Source organism: Festucalex cinctus, chromosome 16 (assembly GCF_051991245.1).
Source record: "Festucalex cinctus isolate MCC-2025b chromosome 16, RoL_Fcin_1.0, whole genome shotgun sequence".
Classification (NCBI taxonomy): Eukaryota; Metazoa; Chordata; class Actinopteri; order Syngnathiformes; family Syngnathidae; genus Festucalex; species Festucalex cinctus.
In genome coordinates, this window is record NC_135426.1 from 15,706,084 (window position 1) to 15,733,077 (window position 26,994).

Here is a 26,994-nt window from a genome sequence, read left to right on the forward strand (position 1 = left end):
GACATGTAATGTTTATAGGCCTTCAGTTTATCTTTAGTATAAACGCTTAGTTTTTCTATAAGGTAGATTTAAATGTCCGGCCATTGCACGGTGGGTAGTCCCGTTAAATCATCTATCCAGTGTGTGAGTGCGCAGTAAATATTGGCCCATCAGTCAGAGTTAACTTTTTAAAGTAACATTCACGGTCGTGGGGAGTCAGTTTACTCACATATTAACTCAAAAGGCCGTTTTCTGCGTCCTTTCCGACGTGAACTTTCTGTGAAAATATGCTGACCGGTGTTGGAACCACCACGCCACTGAGGCGTTTTTGCCTCCAGCTAAGCCCCGCCCTTTAAATTGCGTCACATTGTTTACAAACTTTGAAGGGGTCTATTATCTAAATGTCATTTGCAAACACTGATTAAATGCATGTACGCAATTGCATGCATGCGTGTATTGCTCAAAACTAGGGGTGTTAAAAAAAATCGATTCTGCAATATATTGCGATACTACAGCACGCAATTCTCGAATCGATTCAATAGGCAGCCGAATCGATTTTTTAACATACATTTTTGATGGAAATATACTCAACTAAACGTCTAACTTTCACACTTTAAGCATGGAAGAATGTTATATTAATGGAACATTAAGGCTGAATATTTTATTTCAATTCCTGTTTGTCAAATACAGTGGCTCACAGTTATACAACTGAAGTTTCAGATCAATAAATAATACAATTTCATACAAATCTTACAGGGTACATGTACAATTTTACTGAAAGGTATTTTCTAAATTGAGTAAAAAAAAAAAAATCTAAAAAAAAAATCGCAACAATCGACTTGTAAATTCATATCGGAATTAATCGGTATCGAATCGAATCGTGACCTATGAATCGTGATACGGATCGAATCGTCAGGTACGAGGCAATTCACACCCCTACTCAAAACGTAACAGCATCATATCAATTGGGTGCAATTCAGCAATTATCAATTAATTAAACCCAAATTACTTTTGTTTTATCTAAAGTCCCGTCTGGGTGTTTTTTTAAAGCGAAATTTACCACCGAGCACACCAACTGGAAACACGCTGCTCATTTTGGAGCAACAGGCGTAGGAAATGCTGTGCATTGACCTCATCACTGACCTGCGCAGGCTTCAATGTAACCATCCGCGGTTACGATCAAGGCTCAAGTGCGGTCAAAAAATAAATAAATAGTGCGATTAATATGCCTCAAAAAATGCATATCGGTCGAGCCCTACTAGGTACAACCAAAATGGTGGCGCTTGATGCATACAGATCACGGCTCAGGTATGAGTAGTTGCACCGCTCATTAAAACACGCACTCGCGCCGTGCGACTGGTTTAATTTTTTTACCAGCACAGGCCGTACAGCTGCCCGCATTTGCGGGTGAATTCGTCGCAGTCTCAAGCCCTGCAGACAGATGACAATGTTGTTTGTCCCGGCTTGTGCTTGTTTACTGGGTCACGCTCCTACGCACGCACACATACACATTTTCCAAGCGCAAAGCCTCCAGCTGCAGCTAACTAAGCCGCATTATCCTGAAGCAGGACAGGAGGGATGGAAAGACACCACTGTCTAGCAAATGACATCACTTCCTGTCACCCTTATCAAAATACACCTGAGGAGGATAACTTGACTTGCTGTCAAGTTAAAGGTTTAACTTTGACAGTACTCATTTTTTTTCTGTTTATACTTTACAGCAGTGGTCCTCCCCCCATTGCTGCTTGCTGACGACAGCCAATCAGTATGCATAGCAAGGAGTTTGCGGAGAGTACATTCGCTCATCATTGCTTCTGTAATGTAAACTAATTAAAGAAAAGAAGAGCTTTAGAAGCTGATGTGGCCAAATGAACGTTTTTGTGTTTATTCGTCTTGAAGTGTGTGCACCTGACAGAGACGACACGGGTAAGCTAGTGCAATGTCAAGACACCATGTTGTTACAAAGTTACAGAGACCAGTGCACTTCTCAGGAGTACATTAAAACACTGGTAGTCCCAAAATTCATTCAGCAACGGCGCAGCGCTGCTCTTTCAATCCGACCCGCCGCTCCTTCGAGCCAGCAAAAAAAATAAATAAATAAAAAAAATACAAAAATAAATAAATAAATATATATATATATATACATATATGTGTGTGTATATTACACACACACACACACACCCTAATTGCTGGACAATAAGGCGCACCTGATTTGAAGTGTAAATGAAGATTTGAATCATCTTTTCTTTTTATGTAGGTTCAAAATTTTTGGATTGACTTTCAAGATTGGATTTGTTCTAAAGCGATACAGATAGGTAATCGTACCATCACAGATGTTAAATATGTTTTTTTCTTTAATAATAATTGTGACTTTTGCATAAACTATTATTTTACTAGGTAAGCAGTACATACACTAATGTCGTTTCTTTAGAACAAAACCAATTATTGCTCATTGTAAAAAGGAACTGAAATCTTAGAATAATTCTGTGATACGTATCAATACCAAGAATGCAGCAAGACTAGCATCGTTTATTGAAAAACTGTACGTTTGATTTTTGTTTTTTCATTGCCCTTTTGTCTTTTATTTTAAATGGAAATGCCCCATATGTTCTACTGTTTGTTTATACTCTTCATGTGTAGGTTGGAAATGATCAAAATTGGGTTGTACCTATTTTGTTTGTATTTGAAAGTTTGGAATTAAAAAAAAAAAAAAAAAAAGGCTTCCGACCATCCTCGAATGCAGCATTATAGTGCTCATCCTGAACTGCACTGGTGGCTTGCGTTTCAAATTACAGTGCAGCTTTTCGCTATCCTTTGTGACAAATTTTACATAAACATAAAACTCCAATTGGTATTCGGTAAGCATATAATAAGAAATTCGCGACACATATTTGACACGCTTCTCAAGTGATTTAATTTGTACAGTACATACGTATTTTATTTTATTTTGAAGTGAGACGCCGGAAAGCGACACGTGCTAGTCGGCTACGTCTACACTGGTTGGCTTGGCTAGGTAGGCCTCGGTGAATACAAATAAGCATAAAGTTTACAATTATAAAGCTGACTGAGAGGCCTTTATAATAGGAATTAGAAAAAAAGACCTAAAATAAAAGTCCAATAAAGCCATGTTTGAGTTGACTTCTCTCGGTCGTCAGTCAATACCGCCGGCGGTATTGCCGTGTTCGCCCCCCCCCCCCCAACCCCGACAGATGCCCCAAGCCGGGACGACAACTTGGAAATGCTCTCACCCGCCGTCCTCCACGTCCATCAGCCAGTACCGAACCTCATCTTTCGTTCAAATCGACGCCGTCGCATATCCCTCCTTGCCTGGCCATGTACCAGGAAGTCCGGGCCACTTCTCAAACTCTGCCGCGGAGGAGGACGTCAGGTAGCCAGGTAGCGATCCGCCACCATCGATGCGTGCGACCCCTCCGCGAGCTACTTCCGGTTTCACCTCGGCGCTCATAGAACATAGATATCATAAAAGACTAGATGTCTTGTCAGCGGTGCTGGCCAATGGAATCGAACGTCCACACTGGTGGCCATCTTGCCACAGTCACCTCGCTCCACCTCACTCATTCATTATGTGGTTTTATCGTACATGTTCTTAAATAACTCAAAATAGCGGTTTACAAAAAAATCAACTGGTTATCGAACAGTACAGACACGCGCGTGCGCACACACGCCTTTTACAATTATTGATATTATGTTTGTTACTGTAATTGTTTTTAATGTGTCAGTAACTTGAATCATTAAAAAAAAAACAGTTTTACTTCTAAACTCCATTAGGACAGTTAAAAAATGGCACAAAGTAGTTTTAAGGAGTGCAGTTAATACAAATACTTTCGGCACACTAATCTTTTAAACTTGATTTTCACTCATGCGCAAACGTAATGCGCACCTGACAGAACGCCGAATATATTCTGAAGTACCTCAAATGGCCACAAGAGGGCAGCAACGGACCGTTGAAGTATCCATCCATCCATTTTCTTGACCGCTTATTCCTCACAAGGGTCGCGGGGGGTGCCGGAGCCTATCTCAGCTGGCTTTGAGCAGTCGGCGGGGGACACCCCGGACTGGTTGCCAGCAAATTAGTACTGTAAAAAAGTACTGTACATCAATGTTTGCTCTCAGAGCACATGGAGCTTTTGTTGTCACTTTCAATAAAAGGGGAAGGAAAAAAAGCTCTTATTTGAATAAACATTCATTTTAATTATCTGTTGAATGTCAATGACACTTATGAGATTTTATTCTCAGCAAAAGGTGAAGTAGGGCCCTTGAAAAACCACAAAAAGGACAATTTGAACACTTTGTCACGCTACTTTGAAAACATGTTGATTTTTTAGGTTTTTCTTAATTAAAAAAACAAAAGAAAAAAAGTACTTCCATCGAATGAAAACTCACCTGACGTTTTAACTTGTGCCTGTTTTTCCTGTGCAACTCCTGAACTGACACCTTTCTGTCCATCAGTTTTCTTTCGGTATTTCTGCATCGTGACCTGGATTTCTTCATCCTTGTCATCCAGCATGACTCTGATGACGCTTTCATGTCTTCCATTGATCCGCTTTTCTAAAAATAAAAATTGGCTGCCAAGTGTGAGGTCTTGTAGCGCTTCAGATCTTCAGCCTTCATCATTATCATCATGTTAGGGGGGGAAGAAGAGGCCTTGTGGACACATTTGTTTTGTGTGTGTGTGTGTGTGTGTGTGTGTGGGGGGGGGGGGGGGGGGGGGGCAAGGGGTGGTTCGTTATAAAATGGTCAGCATGGAAGAAAATGGACTTCATTTTCAGAGCTAATTGGAATGTTGGAACATCAGCTGAATTGTTCTTGTTTTCAACCTTCTTGTCAGTCCAGGAACACATTTTTTTTTTTTCAAGTGGACCGTGAATGCCTCACAAGCGCTCACGTAGACACGCAATACCTGGGGATGTTTTGGAGAAAAAAAATCAGCCTCTGAAGCCAGTTGGACTAAGCAACATGAAATTTGGTGGACATTGTCGTATTTTGTTCATATGCGTGGGTTCAACAGACGGCAAGAAGCTGGTCGGTTTCTACCAAGTTGCTTTAGTCCCCAAATCGGCACATCCGTTTCCTTTAACATTTTGGCCTTCAAAATAAAAGCATACCAGCAAACCATACAGTTCAACAACATCTCCCCTTTAAATAAATGAATAAATAAAAAAATAAATAAAAAAATAAATAAATAAATAAAATAATACACTGCTACAATACTGATCGATTTTTCTTTTCTTTTTTTAAACACCCTTGTATACATTACCATAACACTTCCACCCCTTGGAAAAAATAACATTTTTCTTGGAGCACACCAAGAGAACTTCAACACTGGAAATTCTTTCCATTTGTTTTTTTCCTCTCTCTCTCTCTCCACCTATTGTGTGAGACTACAAGTCCAGCCTCCGTGATTTCATCACCACCCTCCCATACCTCGTTCTGGTGGGTACTGGAGTAGCGGTAGTCCCAGACTGTTTCTCACTTTCTGAACTTACAGGTGATGTTGAAGAGAAACTCTCTTGAGTAGATGGGAAAGATGGAACTTGACTGTCACCAACTCCCTCTATCATGGGGAAAAGGTGTTGCCTGTTTCTCCTAACAGTACCTTTAAGATTTTTCTTCCCCTCTCTCTGTAGCACAATATCAACCATCAGGTAATTCTGGACGCAGCAAAGAACGGCATTGGGGCACCGGTGTTCGAAGTCTCCGACCCATAAGCAACTGGGCGGGGCTCTAGCCATTAGCCAATGCTGTAGCCCAGTTATATGCTCTATATGACAAGAGTGCAAAGATATGGGTCACTAGCTTTTTTTCAGCATCCATTTTACTGTCTGAACGTGACGCTCTGCCTCGCCATTGCTCTGAGCAAATCTTGGGCTGCAAGTAATGTGTTCAAACCCATACTTTTTTTTTTGAGAATTCAGCAAATTCTTAACTTGCAAATTGGGGGCCATTATCGCCGTGTCTAAAAAAAATATAGACTTCAAGTGCACAATCACATCCTCAGATCTAGGAGGTGTTAATTTAGCAATCTTCACGTAATGTGAGTAGAAGTCTACTATTAGAAGATAATTAGAATTGTCAAGCATGAATAAATCTGCTGCTACTTTCTGCCACGGTCTTTCAGGAAGTTTGCTGGGTATCAGCGGCTCAACCTTGTTCTTTATCTGCTCTAGTAACAAGGTTGAGTTTCACGCTTGCATGTCTACTCAGCAAACTCCTTGTATGGCTTCTATTGCATACACTGGTTCTTTAACACATTCACTGCCAGCCCAGCAAAAAAATGCATCATTTGACGTCTTTTTCCGTCAATGGCAGTGAATGAGTTAATTACCTTCTTGCCTATACTCATTGAGGCAGTGTATTTGCCTAATACTGTGAGCGCTGTGCCACCCGGTCCAAACAACGGTTTGTCCGCTTCTGTAAGTTTGGAGTCACGTTCCATTCAGAAGCTGCAAGATATCCAAAATACCGCTGCCAGGGTGCTGATGAAAGCCAATAAATACCAACACATCACCCCCATTCTCAAATCACTTCACTGGCTGCCTGTTTCATCCCGGATCAATTTCAAAAATCTGTTACTCATAAATGCATCCATGGATCTGCATCAACCTACCTCAAAGAACTGATCAAGCTACAATCCTCCACCCGCACCCCCAGATCCTCTTCCAAGTCCCTAATAACATACATTAATTTGCAATTGCACAGAGCCTATAGCATTCATTCACACACTGTACACTGATTTATAATAAAAATCAAATCACCAAAAGCATTTTCTCCAAAGCTGGAGAGGTCATCAGTAAGAAGAGGAACCGACTGAAACCAAATGCTGCAGAAATGATTTTGTTTTTAGCCGCCAAATCCCCGTCGCCGTGTCACAAGCATTTTATTCAACTACCATCATCACAGTTTCCTGTTGCACCAACATTTCACTTTTTTTCAATTTCAAACAGACACAACAGTGGCTTAATGGCACTTTGTCCTTTTGTTGAATATAAATGCAATATAATTTTGTCCAGCAGATGTCACCACACGGAATTGTGTCAAATGCCTCGAATCAATTGCTTCAGTGGTACAGAAAAGAGTGGTCAAACAGTGACATGAGTCACCATACTGATTTGTGGCAAAATTTTTCATAACATTGAACCATTTCAACACTTTGCTTCGCTTTTTATCCATCACTAATTCATATAATAAAACACACAGGAAGTCTACTATGAAAGGGACATTTTAGGGTCAAATTGTCCATTTGAGTTTAAGAACTTTTCAAATGATCTCTTTCCACATTTGAAGCAGTCATAGACGAGACAGATGGAAAAAGATATTGTAGTCCTCCACTACTTAAAAAAAAAAAAAAATCTATATAAATGTTTTATTGGCACATGTGGTGAAACAAACCAGACCTAATAGTCTGGAAATTGAGTCAATAAGCAGCATAATAATAACATCCAAACAGGTTCGAATAAGGGTCCACGCGTTGCTAATAACGCCGATGTAATATAGGGCCAGATCGGCAAGCGGCAGGCCAGATTAGCGGGCTTCAACTTCTCAATCAATATTTAATAAGAGACGTGGCCGACGCAAAGCCCACCATGCGGTGCTCCGGATTTGGCGGCTTATTGGAGGGGAAAGACGCGTGCGAGATTTAAGGCGGCAATAATGAGCACTCGTGAGCGCCAGGCTAACATTTGACGCTATATGTTGTGTAAAGCGCTTTTGAAGCGCTCTATCAATAAAGATGAGTTTGATTTAATTTCCTGTTTGGGAGTGGCAGTCGACGGTGAAAGTTTTGAATTTTCAACCTTTTACTGGGGATGCACAGAAAGTGAACGCGCACACCGGACACGTTGCCACGATGGTGACGGGCCAAACTTTTTACAATACAATTTTACTAGGGTCACGTTGACATTATGGACTTCAACACCTAAAACCAATCAACCAATTAAGCAATTATGCACGGTTTATATAATATAGTTGTATTGAAAAACGTGAAAGCTTTCTGTGGTGATAAGGCTCCCAGTTGAGGATTTTTATAATTTTGTAATTAGTCCCCCCCCCCCATTGATCGTACCTTGACACAAAGCAGAAAGTGCAGGAAGCCATTTGTTTCTTTAAAAAAATAAAATAAAAATCTGAATGATCTTTGTTCTGCACAGTGTTATGAAGATAAAATCTTTGAGTCTTTGCACATCTAGAAAGTTGGAATGTTTTGTAGTAGTTATTGAGGGGGAAAAAAAAAAAAAAAAAAAAAAAAAATACATGTGGGATTTATTATATTTTATCAAGGTTTTCATAGTTATTTTAATACTTATTTTATTGCACAGTATAAACATTTTCAATAATTTTTTTATGTCGTTAATTTTATTTACACATTTGAATATTTTGTTTTTTTTAAATAGGTTTTTAAATATTTTGCTATGAATCATTTTAAACTTCCATACAAAGAATTAAAAATAATTTAAAAACCTACACTAAAACAAAATGGAACCAAATACATATTAAAAATGAATAAAAAATAAATTAAGGCATTATTATTAAGGCATTATTATTTAATATTATTAAAACGAACTAAAAATTTTTTTTTTTAAAATAAATAAAAACCATTACCTCAATAAGTAAAGTAAAATACAACATAAAAAATAAAAATTGTTACTTTACTGTTTAACATGAAAAAAATGTAAGTTACTGCAAAAATCAAATCAAAATATGAGATACAGAAAATAAAACAAAATGATTGAAGATAAAATGTAATAAAAAAATACATGAATTTATAACATCCATCCATCCATGAAATAAATAGAAATAATTTAAACACCAAAATAAAAGTAAAATAAAAGAAAAATAATAGAAAATAAAATGTAATAAAATAAACATGAATTTATAACATCCATCCATCCATGAAATAAATAGAAATAATTTAAACACCAAAATAAAAGTAAAAGAAAAATAATAGAAAACAAAATGTAATAAAATAAACCTGAATTTATAACATCCATCCATCCATGAAATAAATAGAAATAATTTAAACACCAAAATAAAATAAAAATAAAATAAAAATAATAGAAAACAAAATGAAATAAAATAAACATGAATTTATAACATCCATCCATCCATGAAATAAATAGAAAGAATTTAAACACCAAAATAAAAGTAAAATAAAACAAAATGATTGGGGAGAAAAAGCATAAATATGAAAATAAAAGGACAATAAGTTAATATAACACCACCAAAAACATGTCTAAAATTGAAAATAAGCAAAAGAAATTTCTGCCAATTTCTGACTTGCCGCAAAAAATTTGGTATAGGAAGGAAATTTCTTCTTTTTGGATGTGACGCAGGAAAACAAACATTGGCTCTGTCAAAGAAGAGGAGGAGGACGGCGGAAGAAGGTGGGACCAGTGGTAGGAAAAACGCTTTTAATATAGGAGACAGAAGCAAAAAAACCGCATCACACGAGAACAAACGTTTACAAAAAAAAACAAAAAAACGCTGACACACAATTTTTGTTCACACGTTTGGCAGACAGAAAAAAACGGCAGCCAAAAAGCAAACCCCAGCAATTACACATACTCCCATTCTTAATTCTTCCCCCAAAAGTAATACACGCAAGAACAACCCAATCAAGTGGACTAAATAGTTTGGAGACCTATCCGGCGATCACACCATGAAAGGTTACGACCCTCAGAGAGGAGAGAAAGAAAATACAGTGTGAAAAAAAAAGAAAAAAAAAAGTCAAACTTTGACGGGATCGGGCCACACAGACAGCGCTTTCTTTTTTGTTCTTTTTCGTTTTTGTATCGTTGAATGTCCAGTATAAAAGTAGTGGCACTGGTACAAAATGATGCTTAAGTACAATCAGTTGTAGAAATGGAAAGCCTGCATCTGCATCATGTTGTTGTTGTTGTTCCCCATCAGCGGCAGCAAACAAACACACAAAATCACGACAACTTTGGCTTTGCTCCACAAGAACACAACCAAGAAAAACACTCTTTTTTTTTCTTTTTTCTTTTTTTACTTTTAGTTTTGGAGATAACAACAACAACAACAACAAAAAGAACACAAGAACAAGCGTCATTTGGCAAAAAACACACAAACATTTTCTAGATGCTCCAAAACACTTGACAAGTCAAAATGCAAATAAATCACAAGCTCGGGATTTTTTTTTTCTATTTTGTTTCCATAAATAGCACTTAATTAATGGTGTTATTAATTAAGGAAGGCCAACAGAGAAGTGACAAGATCCAAAGTTACAAGCAGCGTGAGAGCCCCCCAGGTGAAATGTAAAAAAACAAAAAACAAAAAAACAAACAAACAAAAAAACGCACAGAGGAACCACGCTTGTGCTTGTCAAGTCAATGCCTCGTTTTGCTTCCTGTTTGTCAGCCAATCACACACCTGATTACAAAAGATACTCCTAAACAAAGTTATCGGAACCCTTTTGCACATAAATATTGTGCATTACTCATTACAGTCGATATACTGTACATACGATATGTATATATAAATGTATGATTGTAAATACATTTGTATGGTCGTGTGTTATTCATGTCAGTTTATGCTATTTCGGCTACAAACATACATACTATTCTGGACTTTTAACTTTAAAAACAGTGATTGCAATTAGGGCTGCACGATATTTAACATGTATCATAAGAAATAACATTTTTATCTAATGAAAGAATGACTTTTTTTTCATGCACCAAAATAAGCAAACTCAATATATTTTTTAGTTAATTAATTGTTAACTATTGGATGGCGGGGCACATTTAGTTAGCGGCTGATTGGTCAAATTCAGATAAAAACATAAAATTCCATATGAAACTTATTGCGCAGCTTTGCGATATGCATATTGCATGGGTTAATATCGCGATAGATATTTTTCGATATATTGTGCAGCTCTAATTGCAATGTTGTGCATCAGACACTACAGTGGAAATTAAAAGCCCTTCATAATCCACAAGTCTTGATTTGTTTGTCAGTCACGACAGAGGGCAGCAATTAAAAAGTTGCTTGAGTCTATAAAGACAAAAATTGTGCATTAAACATTGCAGTCTGCTTTTAAGTAGGGATGTAACGATATCCAAACATCACTGTATAATATCACGATATGAAGGTCACGATACAATAATTATCACCATATTGTGGGGAGGTTGGCGATACAAAAAAAAAAAAAGGTCACAATATTGTACGAAAAATTAGCTCATACTAAAAACAAACACATTATTATGCTTTGGTACATTACAGCAATGCATATAAAAAACAAACAAACTACAATCTCTATTAACACTTAAAATGGAGGTTATCAGTTCACAAGCATATTGTGATTATGCCCCTTCATTTGACCATTAGCATGGATTTTAAACGTACAAGGGCCAAAACATGCCTTGTGAAAATTAAACGGCATAACAAACTAGCCACCAGGGGGTGCTAGTACTGCACAAATGGAAATCAACCTGACTTTTTATTTAACAGATGTGCTGTTTTAATATCGCAATATCACGACATTGCCGGTATCGTTACATCCCTACTTTTCAGTAGTTGTCCACTGTGGTGTCTGATGCACAACTTGGACGCGTTTACCAAATCAAAGTCATTTGAAACACTGTAGTGACTGAGATGCATTTTTATTCCTACATATGGAAGACAACAAATTTGGACTCAACAACCACTGTAGTGACTGATACGTCAACAAAGAAGTTTAGAGTATGCACAAAAGGGTTCGTTTGAGCATGTAAACACGCCAACGTCACGTTGAGTGACTTGAAGGAAAGTCAACATTTTTTTTTTCCTAGTTGTTGAGAGAAAAAGTGATGACTCGATCCTCCCTGCTTAAGGCCAGTGGTGAGTTTGCTGTATAGAAAAGAATGCTGCCTTTGTTTTTGTTTTTGGGAGTTTTTTTTTTTTTTGTCGCCTCCCCCCCAAAAATAGGAGTTTTGGGATGGGGGTCAGGGCTCGACTGACGATGCTGAGCCGCGTAAACGAGTGTCACCAACACACTTTGGCTTGTCAACGCCACGAGGAGCGCGTGCGGCTCCGCCCGCCCGTGCTGTGCTTTGCTTGGAAACCAACACGCCTGAGCCCGGCTGGCCCAGGCTTACGCCAAACTTGTCCGCACATACGCGTGTGCTAAGGCTGGCCAGTGTGTGTGTGCGTGTACATTTTTCTTGCTAGTTTGTGTGTATGTTTGCGTGTATGTGCATTTTTTAATATTTGTGTGTGCTAATGCGTTTATGTACGTGTTAATAAATTGGGTGTGTGGTTCCAGTGGAAGAGTTCACGCTCGGGGGGGCTCTCAGGCACAATAATAATAATAATAATAACAACAACAACAACAACAACAAAGTGAGGTCTTGCACAATGTGTGCGTGCGTGTGCATGTGCACGTCTATAGATATAGATATATATAGATTTATATTTATATATATATATATATGACACATGGGCACTTTCTTTTCCTTTTTTTTTTTTTATACATTTTTACAAAAAGAACAAAAATCCAAATCAAAGCAAACATGACGTTTTTCTCAGGCAACAAGACCACAAGTGAACAAACACTTTTGTATTATTTCTTTTCAAATCGAAAACTTGTTAAATATGAAAACACTGAGAAGAAAATATGTAAATCATCATCATGTCACAAAGAGAAGAATAAGAAGACGGACGCACGCACGCACACGCACTAGGCAGGAAGTCGCTTCTTCCCAATTTGGCACTAAACCACTTTTTTTTTTTTTTTTTTTTAATCTCGGTTACATGACAAAAACACAAAACACGTCTAAATATTTGGTTGCCATCACGTAGACAAATCAAACCATGACATTGATGCTCCACAAGCTGACATTAGAGATATAGAGATTTATAGATTTATTTCCATTTATATAGATTTGACTCATTTGATAGTGCTAATTAATCGACGACAAGTTAAGCAAGAAAAAACAACAAATTTCTAAGAAAGGCTTCATCTATTGTTCAAGTAAACTTGTGTGTGTGTTTTTTTTTAAAAGTTCTCTTTAAAAAATAAAGCAAAAAAAAGAAAAAAGTAAACGAGACAAGAGCGTCTTGGACTTGTGATGATGGACTAAATCTTACGAGAAGCACCGACGTTTGTTTTGTTTTGTTTTTTTCCTCGTACCTTCTATACATTGAAAGAGTAGAAAATATAGGTCATCTCATCATGTGCATTGAAACCACGGATTGTCTGTCTGGGAGTCAGTTCAGCAAAAGATCACACAAGTAGGTAGCATTTCTCCCTCCCCCCCACCCGTACCCAAATGTCACTTGTTTTTCTTTTCCTTGTTGTTGTTCCCCTTGAAACTACTCTAGAAAAAGTGGTTCTATATATAGACTTTAATGAGAAACTCCTTATCAAAAAACTTTACACGGCCTGAAAAATGTAAAAACAGCTTCGGAGTCCAAACTGTGCGGAAGTAGTCTTAAGCCGGGCCACACAGGATGCCCCCTTTTCCCGCCTGGATGTTTTTTGTTTTTTGATTTTTTGTCGAAAGTCATGCAAAAGAAGAAACAACGGCAGAGGAGGCGACGCAAAAGAGGGGCAAAACAAAACCCACAAACATGTCAGAAAAAAGAAAGAAAAGACAAATCGAATGTTTTCCATACGAATGAGTGCAGCTTTTGTGTTGGTTTCACATCCATTTGTGGTCGTCACGTCACCAAAACATCCACATGAGGTCACATGCAAAACCGAACAAACAAACAAACAAACAAAAAACCCCAACAAAAAATAGGAAATCCAAAGAAAAAGTTCAGTAGGCGTCAAAACAAACAAACAAACAAACAAGGAAACAAAAACCCCCAACAAAAAAATGAAAAAGTGAAAATCCAAAGAAAAAGTTAAGTAGGCGTCAGTGTAGCGGGGGGGTTGGACACCGACCTTGAGACACTTTTGTTTTTTGGCTGGAATTAGGACTTTTTTTGTGTTTGTGTATTTTTCAGGGGGGGTGGCGAGCCAGCAAGAGACGCTAGCTAGGCATTGAGATGATGTTCTGAAAGAGAACACAAGAAGAACACAGTTACAAAAAAACAACACTTAAATGGATATTTCACTTATTTATCCCATTATAGCAATAAAAAGTTAATATTTTGTCTATAATTAATTTGATACTTTCATTATTTTTCACGTACCTTTCAAAACACATTTTGCAACTTGCTGTCCACTAAAAATGACATCACAAGGGCTCAAGGAACCAATCACAGCTCAGCTTGTGAATATCACATGACCAAAGCTAGAAAACGGGTGAGCTGTGATTGGTTACCTGAGCCCTTGTGATGTCATTTTTAGTCGACAGCAAGTTGCAAATTGTGTTTTTAAAGGTGCTAATTGTATGTGAAAAATAATGAAAACATCAGATCTTTAAAAAAGGCAGATGTCGATATTCGTCAAATTCGCCGATAATCTTACCCTAGCAGTGCTATGGGGGCGTTGTGAGGGTTAGCCAGGCAGGCTAACATCAGTAAGGTTTGCTGTCGTTCTTGGAGCGCTTGAGTTGCACCTTCAGACGCTTCATGCCGATCTGGAAGCCGTTCATGGCCTGGATGGCCGCCTGCGCCGACACCGGATTGTCGTAGCTCACGAAGCCTGCAAAGACAAAAAACACGTCGATTGGCGTTTGCGTCGGCATTTCTGCCTGGCGCGCTTCACGTGGCGAGGAGTTTACCAAAGCACTTGCTGAGGTTGGTCTGTTTGTCGATGAAGACTTTGGCGGAGACGACGTTCCCGAAAGGCATGAACATCTGCAGGATGTCCTGGTCGCCGAACTCCTGCGGCAGGTGGTAGATGAACAGGTTGGCGCCCTCGGGACCTGAAGCGGGCGGGCACAGCGGGTGCTCGTCAACTTCCAAAAAACATTTTTCACTTGCACAAAATCCAGGATTCACGCAAACGCCAATTGATTACTGCCGGAATCATATTGATTGCTATTACTTATGATTGAGTGCTCAACGCAACTTTGCGTTTTAGTTTTTTGAAATTGACTGTCTTATCATTACAACTTAATTTTTCTCCATGTGCATTATTTTATTACTTAACCCCTTGGTGTTATGTGCCCATTTTCTGGCTTTTTCTTTCTTGAGGAAAAAAATACTAGGGAGATAACATGAATTTGGGGAAATTGATTAAAACCCCCCAAAACAAAACAAAACAAAACAAAACAAAACAAAACAAAACAAAACAAAACAAAACAAAACAAAACAAAACAAAACAAAACAAAACAAAACAAAACAAAACAAAACAAAACAAAAAAAACATAGTTGACGTCATTTAACGTTTATGGCGGCATACATCGTGATTTTATTAATCGTGATTAAACGTTTTTGGCAGTCAAAGAGTTAATATAGAATTTTTGTCAAACCTTTATTTGTTGATTTAAATGTATGTTATTTAATTTATTGCTTTACTTTTAAGTATAACTCAGCATATTGCTCTATTTATTTTTAACATCCACTCTAATATTAATTTCTCATGATGAAACTTTTTTCAAATTAGCATTTAACAAACAAAAACATCTGTATTTATAATATTCCTAAATGATCCCATAATTATTAGCCATTTTATTTATCTGAATTGTAATTGACTGCTCTTATCTGTATTCACTTCCACTACAATTCAACAGCGTCATTATTCAATTTCAAATTCCAACTCGTTTTGATAGTATTAAAAAAAGATAAATACATAAAAAAAAATTAATAGATGTATTTCACTTCACTAATGACAGTACTGGAAAACGCGAGCACGAAACACGCTGGCGGGCATCATACCTTCCTTCTGGCTGCCGGCGGCGCCCTGCTGCTGCAGCAGCGACTGGCTGTAGAGCGTGGGCAGCGCGGCGGCGGCGTACTGCTGGATCCCTGAGTAGGCCTGCGTCAGCGCGTCCATGGTGCCTGCCGCCGCCGCCGCCGCCCCGTTGGCCAGCCCGGCGCCGCCCAGGCCGCCGTTGAGCGCCGCCATACCTGAGAGCATTTGAGCAACTTTACATCAAACCCAACAATAAAGAGAGAAGAGTGTGCTTACTCCTTCGCTCATCAAATTGTTGTGATTTTGCAAATCATTCACATACAACACATAACGATCACAAGGACAAAAAAAAAAGTCTGCCACCTACAGGACTTATGTGGAAGTTCAACATTTGTTTTGCTATTCACTAATGGTCACATGTTTAAATAATAGGGATGTAATAATAAGGGCAATATCGTGATATTAAAATTGCCACAATATCGTCGTCGTCATCTTCACAATATTTAAAAGGAACTCTCTGTTTAAAAAAAGTCAGGTTGATTTCCATTTGTGCAGTTCTAGCACCCTCTAGTGGCTAGTTTATTAGTGCAATTTAATTTTCATGAGGGATGTTTTGGCCTTCCATGTTTAAAATCTATGCTAATTGTCATATGAAGGGGAACCTAATTTGCTTGTGAAGCGATCAATGTGTGCTTGCATTAACAAATAAGTGTCTCAATATATTTCTTAAAGATTGTAGGTGGTTTATATGCATTGCTGTTATGTACAAAAGCACAATATTGTGCTTTTTTTAGTATGAGCTCTTTTTTTTTTTTTTACAAAATTGTGATCTTTTTTTAAATATTGCCACACAAATATTGCCCCCACAATATCGTGATAATTATCGTATCGTGACCTTCATATCGTGATAATATCGTATCGTGATGTTTGGATATCGTTACATCCCTATTAAATAATATAAAAAAGTTGCCTGCCGTTTAAAGCTAATTGAGTCATTTAATTCCTTTTTCTGTAAGTGTTTCCATCGACCGCTAGCTGTTACTTGCCAGCCTGTGACATGGTGGTGGTGGTGTGGTGGTGGTGGGGGGTGCCGGTTGAGGTCACTCAGCACGTGGTGCCCGTCAGGGGGGGACATTGGTGGACGTCAGTGGAGTCCCTGAGCGAACGCGGCAGTGGTGCTCATTAGCGGCATGTCACGGCTTCATTTCACCACCCAGCGCAACTTGTCCGGGGGGGTGGCGCTGTAGGGGCTGCGTCCTGTCGTCTCACCGTCAGACACGAGCAAATAAATGATCACTGCAGCACTCGGGATTATAGGTCACTCATTTATTCTGAGATAATTGCACTGCTGACCTTTGCAATTCAATTAAGGCTTAGATGTGTTTAAATGAGGGTGAGTGGGGGGGCAGGAAGGGGTGATAAAGCCCCCCCCCAGTTGAAGTGTGTGTGTAGGAGGGTGGTGGGGGGGGGGGATTACCAGAGCGGATGCGCTAAAGGTCAGTGGAGAATAATGTGGCGGAAGCTCGCCTGTCACAAGAGCCGATGAAGACCCCAGAAAACACTTGCTAGGGGGCCGGGGGGAGCTCACAGGGGGGTGCGTGTCAGTGCACATTTACATCAGCCCACTTTCACGGAAAAACAACAACATGTACGCTATCTTCAGACCTTTCGATTCATTTACGCTACGCTATGGGGATGCTACATGTCATGTCAGCTGGTGAAGCAGCATGTGGTTTAACTGCCTGAAGTTTTTTTTTGAAATTGGAAGAAAACAATGTGATTTCATAAAAAGTGGCAAGACGACGGTCAGGTGACAACATTGCGACCGACTGGACAGGCACCAACAGGAAGTAGCAATGGAGAAATGGACCAATCATTGGTGGGCAAGGCCATGGCAAAGATGGCTACGATGGCAACAACATAGGCATGAGATGGGTGATGGAAAGCCATTTTCACCTTTATTCCATATTCTACTAGTGCGCCGCATCGTCCATGAACTAGTACAAGTCTACACACATATACATATATACACACACACACATATATATATATATATATATATATATATATATATATATATATATATATATATATATATATAGCACAAACTGACAATTTTATGCCACAGTATGTACTTGAAAATTCTACTAGTTTCCATCTAGACCTTTTCCAGTAGTATGCAGATGCCAACTAGTGCAGTTTTCCCTCACTAGAAACATGTAGCTCTTCTACTAGTGCGCAAAAGTGTCAGACAGTTTAGGGAGAAAAAAAGATAGTTGGAGTCAGTCAGCCTATTTTGGTGCCCTTGTTTTCCTATTAGTGCTCACGAGAACAGTGGTTCTACTGGTTTGTTCTCATCATTTTACTAGTGCACCCAAATTGTTCAACGAGGGAGCAGAAATTTCATGCGTAGTGGAAAAAACATCACTTGTCAAACCGTTGTCATACTACTAGTGCACTCTAGTTATCTGTGCCCTAGTCACTAGGGCTGGGTATCGATTCGAATGTCCTCAATCGATTCGATTTCGATTCGCAAGAGTGCAGTTTGATTAAGTGTTACACAAACATTGACATGAGCAAAGATGAGATGAAAATATTTTCATAATTATAATTAAATAATTGTAAATATAAATTAAATAGATTCTGAATTGTCTTAAAGTACAATAAGTCAGGTCTTTCATAAATGTAAGAAAATACTTCTAAATTCACATGAATGACAAGAAAAACAATAATAAAAAAAAACAACCTTGGCCTTTAAAATTCTAATTTCTTATAAATTTATGGTTTTATGAATCGATATCAGGCTCGAAAAGGAAAATCGATTCGATATTGATTATTCTATTTTTTTAAGCCCAGCCCAATTAGTCACTCTACTAGTCACAGACATTTTCATGGAGCATGAAGGCAGAAGTAGCAAAAAAAAAAAATCACTTCTAAGATTGTCTTCTAGTACTAGTAACCTACTAGCACCCAAGTGGTCCTACTCGTGCACCGTAAAGTGCCCTAATTGTTCCACTCGTGCACACAAGTTTCATGCGGGAGCGGAGGGCAAAAAATTCACTCTTAAAATCTACTAGTGCACTCTAGTCATCCTAATAGTTAAATCTAGTCTAGTGCACAGATACTTAGTAGTAGGAAAAACGTCAGTAGTAAAGTACACAGTCTTTCTACTATTGTAATAGTCGCTGTGGAAGGGGAAAAAAAAAGGTCTCATCTACTAGTACATGGGAAAATGCGCACACTAGTATGACTTGGAGTAAAGGCTGCCAAGTGGCAGATGGGCGCATGCGATGAATACTCACTGCTGACGCTACCTGCTAGTGCGTTTATATTGTTGAGGCCAACGGTGGCGCCCGCCAAGCCCTGCAGGGTGCCCAGCGACGTCAGCGAGCTCATGGCGCCCGCGCTGGAGCCGACCGGGGCGCCTCCTGCTGGGGACACACAGAAAGAGGAACAGAGCGCCAGCGATCAGGACCCGTCTTTGTGGCTTTTGACGGCAAACAGCAGCGGAGAAAACCTCAAACACAAGACGTGCCGAGTGCGCCGCGCGCTGGCGGTGGAGTGCGATGGTGCCAAGCTAACCGATGAGCAAAAAAACCCAAAAACAAAACAAAAACAAGAGCACAACAAATAGACAAAAGGCCTCCAAAGTGGCATTGGCCGCACGTGCGTGAGGTGACGATGGGCTCGTGGTTCCATGCAGGCTGGCGTGCCCGCTGCGGCCAGCGGGTGGTGGGAGTGAGGCGCAACTTCCACCAAGAACATGTAGAAGAAGAAGAAGAAGAAGGGGCGTGCTACTAGTGTCATAATTGGAGTCCCCGTCCTCAGACGCTACTGCTTACCCAAAACACTGACCCACGCTGCTCCATAACCACTTTTTGGGATCCAAACTCAAATTGTGCTAAATTGTCCTACATGCTCTAAATTCATTATCAATTTTTTTGTTGCTAAATTCACAAACAACTTTGAGTTAGCTAGATTCATGCTAAAAGGTTTTTTTTTAATCTGAATTAAAAATTCCAAGTTTTTGTTTTTTAAAGTCATGATGAAAAATGTCTATTTTTGGTTATATAAGTTCATAAGTTTTGTTATCTAAATCATGATTCTATTTTTTTTTTGCCACTTTACATCCATGATAATCAGAAAAATGTTACAGAAAAACATGTTTTTTTGCCAAAATTATTGAAATTGGCACTGACAAGGTTGTTTGACAACTTTTTGTTATTTACTACCTTTAACTCTTTGACCGCTAAAAACGTTCAATAACGATTAGCAAAATCACAACGTATGCTGCCAGAAACGTCAAATGACGTCAACTAAGTTTTTTATTTTATTAATTTTTTCTCTCAGTGCAACGTCTAAGTGCAGCGCTGCCTGGTCAATGGGTTGTGGAATCAAAAACACTAACCATGGCCAGCAGATGGAATCATTGTATCTCTTTTCACGAACGATCAAAGCCTTTGTCATATCAAAGTTTTTTTGTTTTTTTTAACGTGTGGCAGTAAAAGAGTTAAAAAAAAAAAAAGTAAATTCATGAACACCAGATTTTATAATGTAAATTCATTGAACCCCCCCCCCCCCCCCCCCCCCCCCATCCAATTTCTTGGTCTAAATTCCTAACTTGGTAAAAAAATTTGTTTACAACAAGGTTGCTGAGAGGAGGTTAGACAACTATTTGATTTTTTTTAAGGGGAAGGGGGGCGCTAAAGGTGGCACTGTTGAGCTCAACAAAAGCAAGCTGCTACCACTGACAAAAGAGCTGTACAAAAACAAGTGCACTCACGCATACACATACGCACGTACGTATGTACACGGCGTGTCACACAAATGGCTGATGGGTGGAATTTGGTGGCGATGTCGGTGAATGATGGCGAGGAGCCCCACAGCGAGCGCGAGCACATTCCGCCGGCCGGCGCGGGGGGGCGAGCCCATGGGGCTACGGCGTTACCTGGGCTGGCCAGCGCTCCCAGGGAGGCGGCGCCGGAGGACAGGGCATTGGCGGTGGACGGGCTGGCGGAGTTTTGGGCTGCCGCCGCCGCCGCCGCCAAAGTGGCCAAGTTCTGCAACTGTAGCGCGCTCATACCTGCAGAGAGGGGGAGCCAGAGAGTCTTCAGTCAAGTCTTTCCCACGTTGGCTCCAGTGCTTCTCGAGTGGTGACTCGCCGCGGTCGCCCTGACGATACATGAGCTTGTGGATGGGTCGTATATACAGTGCAGTGTATATACCGTTCCATGGGAATACAAACACGCACGCACACTTACACGCAAAACAAGACGACACAATAAGATCCAGAATGTCGCCAAAACACTACAAGGATGGTGGAACCCTTGCTGCCCCGCCGAAAACCACACAAACCCAAACCAGGACGACGGGTAAGAAGAGATCCATCCATCCATTTTCTTGACCGCTTATTCCTTACAAGGGTCGCGGGGGGTGCTGGAGCCTACCTCAGCTGGCTCTGGGCAGTAGGCGGGGTACACCCTGGACTGGTTGCCAGCCAATCGCATGGCAAAGAAAATATCTTTTTGCATAAACCCTGGTAGAGTTTCCGGTTATGTCGTTGATCTGGATCAATATCATCAAGGTGCAACCTTTGTCCTAACCAACAAGACAAAGAATTCCACGACAAGGACACTTTGTGTAAGACTCCCAGGGAAAGGACACTTGGTCCAAGACACCCGATTCAAGAACACTTAGTGAAAGAATTCAAGAACATCTTTGCAGCTTTGCCAAAGACTTCCAGGAGAAGGACAGTTTGTCAAAGAATTCCAGGACAAAGACACGTGGTTTAAAGACTGCCCGGCGAAGAGAAATATGTCATACAGTTCCAAGTGTCAAAAACCTTTCAGGACAAAGACACTTTGTCAAAGACTTTTGGAAGATGTGAACATTGTCAAATAATTCCTAGGACACAGACATTTGGTCAAAGAAATCCCCGACAAAGACTCTTAGTGGAAGAATTCTGGAACACTTTGTTAAAGACTTCCAAGACAAAGATGCTTTTTCAAAGGCTTAGTGAAAGAATTCAAGAACTTCTTTGCAGCTCTGCCAAAGACTTCCAGGAGAAGGACAGTTTGTCAAAGAATTCCAGGACAATGACACGTGATTTAAAGACTGCCCGGCGAAGAAAAATATGTCATACAGTTCCAAGAGAAGAAAACTGTCAAAAACCTTTCAGGACAAAGACACTTCGTCAAAGACTTTTGGAAGATGGGAACATCGTCAAATAATTCATGGGGAAGAAAACTGTCAGAGACAGTTTGTGAAAAAGTTCTAGGACACAGACAGACTCTTGGTGGAAGAATTCTGGAACAAGGACACTTTGTTCAAGACTTCCAGGACAAAGAGAGTTCATCAAAGACTTGTGGGACAAAGACACTTGGCCAAAGAGTCAAACGACAAGGAGAGTTTGTCAGAGACTTCCAGGGGAAGGAAACTGTCCAAATATTCCAGGGTAGGAAACTCTGTCAAAGACGTCCAGGACAGACACTTGGTCTAAGACTGCATGGACAAGGGCACTTTTTTTCAAGACCTGTAATTGCTCATCTATGTGACCATGCACACCTTTTCCTTTGCTCCTGGTTTCCTTCCTCTTCCGCCCTGCTGACCTTTTGGTCTGTACAGCTTTTATCTCTCCACATGCGACCTATCCTCACCCTGATTTCCTTTCCTTGTCCTTCCCTTGTCTTCTTCCGACGAGTGATTTGAAAAGTGTGATACGCAGGCTCCCTCTAGTGGTATGTGAAAAAAAAAAAACAATTGAATGAAATGAAAACGGCTTCATATTACAGTGATTCAAACTTTCCAGCGAATCTTGGCCCCAGCTATCATTTAAAAAAAGCTCTTTTTGCCCCATCCGACAATTGTGGCTCCACCAATCAACATACGCCAAAGTCCATCCTGTTTGGTATGTTGCTATTAGCCAAGCCAAAGAGAATAAATTGAAGCTGGTCTTCTTCCTTCCTCCCTGCTTTCTCTTGGCATGTAATGGATGGCGGTGTGACGAGGCCGCTCGCTACACACGCCACCGCCGCCGGCTCACTTCCTGTCTGGCCTCATTACGAGATCAAGACAAATCTTTGCGAGGCTTTATAAATCTTCGGGGGCGAAAGATCTGGGCGCTTTCGCTTCGCTCAGTGCCGCAACTTCATTTGTTATGCTCTTTGCTCACAAAAACAGACAACAGGGAGGCGCTAGAAAGGCGGTGGCGCCGCCGCCACGGACAGGAGACCATCAGTGGACTCACCCGCCATCTGTTGGATCCCGCTGAATGCGCCCAGGTTGCCAGAGGAAGTGGCCTGTTGCAGCAACTGCAGACAAAGACAAGAGATTTGTTCAACATGCTTGAAGATAATTGCTGAAGACGTGCAAAGACTGACAACGATGAGCGGCTGAATTGTGGAGATAAAGTTTTAGTGTTTTCACTATTTCAGATTTTGCCGTGGCAGGGTGGTTAACTCAACTCAACTTTATTTATAAAGCGCTTTAAGAACAGGCATTGCTGTACACAAACTGCTGTACATAAACAAATATTTTTATTCATTTATTTTTTTACAAGTAAATACATTTTATATATATATATATACACACACACACACACACACATATATATATATATATATATATATATATATATATATATATATATATATATATATATATATGTTCTCTGAAACATTAAGGTGTAATCAGCCATTTCTGAGAATATTTTCAACAGAAGTGCACTTGATCATTTGATCAAGACAATTCATCGTGTGTGCATGAAAAAGGATGCGTCCGAACGCAAGACTTAAAAGGCGAGCCAGGCGTACAAAACGAGCGCTAATGTGGCGTGATCGCTCCTCCGACAAGTTAAGCATGAAAGCTCTCATCCGCTTGGCTAATTAGGTTCCAAAACAAAAGCCGCGCTGATGCCGTCAAAAACAACACAAAAAAATCCCAGGCAGCCTTCAAAGATGGGAATTAAAGAAAATTAACATCTTTTTTTCCCCCCCATTGTGTGTTGCGTGCGGCGCTTCCCCTCAATCTTTTTTCCTTTTTTTTTTTTTTTTTTGACGGGCATCCATGAAAGCCAATCTCATCTCTTCATTCACATTCGAAACACCACCACACTAACCTGGCAATAGCCAGATGGACATGCTTTGCAATATCCATTTGGTACCGCTCCACAGTAATTTAATCAGGAAAAGGCGGGACATTCTGTACAATAATTCAAGCTGATTGGACGATGCGACATTCTACATGTTTGTTTTAACCAATCACGGCCACGGGTGAAAATTTCAAAATGTCATCTCCGTTCACGTCGAAGGGGGGAAAAGCACGGACATCTTACCAGAAATGCAAGAAGCGCCCCTCGCTGTTCAACATTCAACAGGGAAACGGTGAGTAATTCTGCGAGAACAGAATTAATTGTAGTGTCCATTCATCCATGTTAGGTTTGTTTGTTAGCTCCGGTGTCGGCGCTGGCTTCCTGGTTTCGTCACAGTTGCATATCCCGCCCCCAAACACAATGTTGCTCTGTGATTGGTCCGAACCACCAGTGGTTCGAGAACGGCAGTTATCTGCGGGAGCGGTACAAGATGGTATTCTCCGGAGTTTGTAAACTCACAAATACCGCGAGAATTCATCTTGCGAGAGCAAGATTACCACCGCGCTGGATTTCAAATGAAACGGACAAGATGCGCTTCAGTTGCAGACTTTCCACTTTTATTTTGAGGGGATTTACGGTCTCTATGCCTACTAGTTTTACAAGACTTATGTCGGCTAGCATCGTGTTATGCTAACATCGAATATCATCGCGTTAAACCAAGTTCCCGTTTGAAACAAAACACACAACTCAGTCATGAACATAGCGATTTCCAGTCAGTTGTAATTCCGACGTTCGTTTTATGTACCAGAAACCTTGCGTTGGATTAGAAAACGCAATAGCCATGTCCCTTGGTGAACAGCGAGTCAGCAAAAACTGAGCACCGCCGACTACCGTCGCACTATTTTCTCCTTTTTTGAAGTATGTGATAGCACTTTTTTTCATTTTTTTAGTGGCAATCTGGTGGCCGGCAGTTGAATTCACATTTGAGTTACTTTTCCTATTCAAGTACGAAGTATAGATTTTTCTGGTTGGTAATTAGACCTTCTCCACTGATGACTTAATTGGTTCCAATGATGTCACAGTTGGAGGTTTGACAGCGAGTGAGTGAGTTTTGATGTGGAACGAAGAGTTTCTTTTCTGGACTCAAGAGTGGAGAAAATTGTTGTTGAAATAAGCTGAAGCTGCCCGCTTGTGAAGTGCGGAGCGGCGTGATGACTTTTCTGGAAGCAACTTGATTGTTTAATCGTGGCCAAAAGATGGATGAGCGCAAGCAGCGGAAATATTCAAACTTTAATGACGGCCCACCAAGAGCTCCTAAAAATGACTCTCATTCATCTCACGCCTTTTTTTTTCTCCTCCTCCTCCTCGTTCCCTTTATGTCTAATTTGGGAACGCTTTGTGGTGCGGTTGTCATGGTAACAAAGATGAGAAGACCTTTAAAGTGCTCATCCTTTTGTTTGAAACAAAAGCTGAATTTAGCTCCTCGCCTCTAAGAATAGCAGGATGGAGTTTTGCTCTCGAGTTGATGAGAAAATCTGATTGGTCAATTTCTAGAAAGATTGTGCGGAATTTCCAGGGGAATTTAAGAGCTATGGAATGTTGGGAAGATTCCAAACTTCAAATGTCACATGAGAAAAAAAATGGCAATAGAGAGTAATTCAAAGGAAAGTTATTACATGACATTGTGAAATTTTTAATAAGAGCAAATATTTTGTAATCATCTTGAACGTCTACTAGTGACAATCAACATGTAGTAAATACTGTTTAAAGAATTTGTAAATCATAATGGATTGCTTCTGGTGTGTGTGACTTGGCCACCAGGGGGCAGTATTAAGCCAGCCATGCAGACACAAAAAAAACGATGAGTTTCATTGAAACTCCAAGAAGGAAGTGACTCAGTCTGTGGCAGGAATATTAGTCACTCTATGCAGAAGAGCAAGAATGTATGCATCTCAGTATTGCCATATCGATTTGTGTGTGCCATCTTGCGACAACTAGGAGTAATTATAAACTTTCTTGTGTGGGTGTTACCAACTCTTAATCGTACATTTCAATTTCTGTGCCAATTAAGTAAATTCATGTTTCACTTGGGGAAAAGTTTGCAACTTGCTTTACAAGCCTGCTCCTCACCGCCAAGTACTGCGGGGTGAGTCCGCCCAGGCCCGTCAGGCTCCCCCAGGTGGTGGCACTGTTGAGCTGCTGCATCTGCTGGGCCAGCTGCTGCTGCAGACGCCGCTGCTCTTTGTCCTTCTGCGTGTCGGCAAACTTCACCACGATGGGGGACGAGCAGCCCTGCCAGCGGGATGAGAACAAAAACAGATGCAACAAAAGAAGAAAATGAAGGCAGACAACAAGAAAGAGAAGACGATGCAAACACTTCAAAGGGTGGTAAAAAAAAAAAAAAAAAAAAATGCATTTGTGCGGCTCTTGTCAGCAGGTCGAAAACACTCAAAATCTGTTTTCGTGGAGGGGTCCGCGAGCGGTTGCTTGGGGGTTCGTAAAACTGCAGAAAATGATTACATCGTATCATTTAATGTGTTGACTGTCAGCCATTTCCAAGCAGCGTTCCCCATCGTGCATTTGGACTGATCTTTAGAGAGTCACAGAAAACCGTCTTCCGAAACCAGAGAGGAACCAAACCTACCTAAACAAAAGGTAGACTGTGTCTTGTCTTTCTCGTCTTTTCCATTCTTTAGTAGTCAGCACATCCTCCCAAAAACACAAAAAGGGGAGAAAAGGAACATTTGCTTTTTGAGGGTGGCCTTTTGATGGCAAAATAATCTTTTCTTTCCAGATAGACTAAACGAAACGTAAGCAATAGTGACTCGCCACATAACTCCAATTGAACGTCAATGTTTTTTTTTTTTTGTACCCCACCTACTGCCCGAAGCTGGTTGGGATAGGCTCCAGCACCCCCACGACCCGGTTTAGAAAATGGATGGATGGAAAAGGCTATTTGTCATTCACTCCATGAACTGCGTTTTTTTTTTTTTTTTGGCTTTTCTCTTTGAAATTCCACCCCTAACTTTTGATCTTCGACTCAAAAACTTGGCTGATCGCAAGTGCAAAGCTGGTTTGTCATTAAAGTGATTAGCAACCTTTAAATTGACGGAAAAGCTGGGTGAGATCATCTTCTTTAACGTACATACCTGTACTTATTAAC

The 26,994-nt window shown here is 40.2% G+C and overlaps 1 protein-coding gene across 12 annotated transcripts in view; it reads right to left on the reverse strand.

The window, feature by feature from the left end:
- Nucleotides 1-13,263: 13,263 nt before the first annotated feature.
- Nucleotides 13,264-26,994, reverse strand: part of celf2 (cugbp, Elav-like family member 2) — a 120,461-nt gene continuing 106,730 nt past the window's right edge. For 3 of the 12 annotated variants that reach the window (XM_077501446.1, XM_077501449.1, XM_077501447.1), the window contains 8 exons: nucleotides 25,962-26,123; nucleotides 22,989-23,052; nucleotides 20,691-20,825; nucleotides 19,045-19,173; nucleotides 15,766-15,975; nucleotides 14,667-14,810; nucleotides 14,411-14,587; nucleotides 13,264-13,994 (listed from right to left, as the gene is read on the reverse strand). In XM_077501446.1, the coding sequence (XP_077357572.1) occupies nucleotides 14,460-14,587; nucleotides 14,667-14,810; nucleotides 15,766-15,975; nucleotides 19,045-19,173; nucleotides 20,691-20,825; nucleotides 22,989-23,052; nucleotides 25,962-26,123 (972 nt within the window). In that variant the 3' untranslated portion in view covers nucleotides 13,264-13,994; nucleotides 14,411-14,459. The remainder of the gene's footprint in view (nucleotides 13,995-14,410; nucleotides 14,588-14,666; nucleotides 14,811-15,765; nucleotides 15,976-19,044; nucleotides 19,174-20,690; nucleotides 20,826-22,988; nucleotides 23,053-25,961; nucleotides 26,124-26,994) is intronic. The other 9 variants (XM_077501450.1, XM_077501458.1, XM_077501457.1 and 6 more) reach the window with 8 other exon arrangements.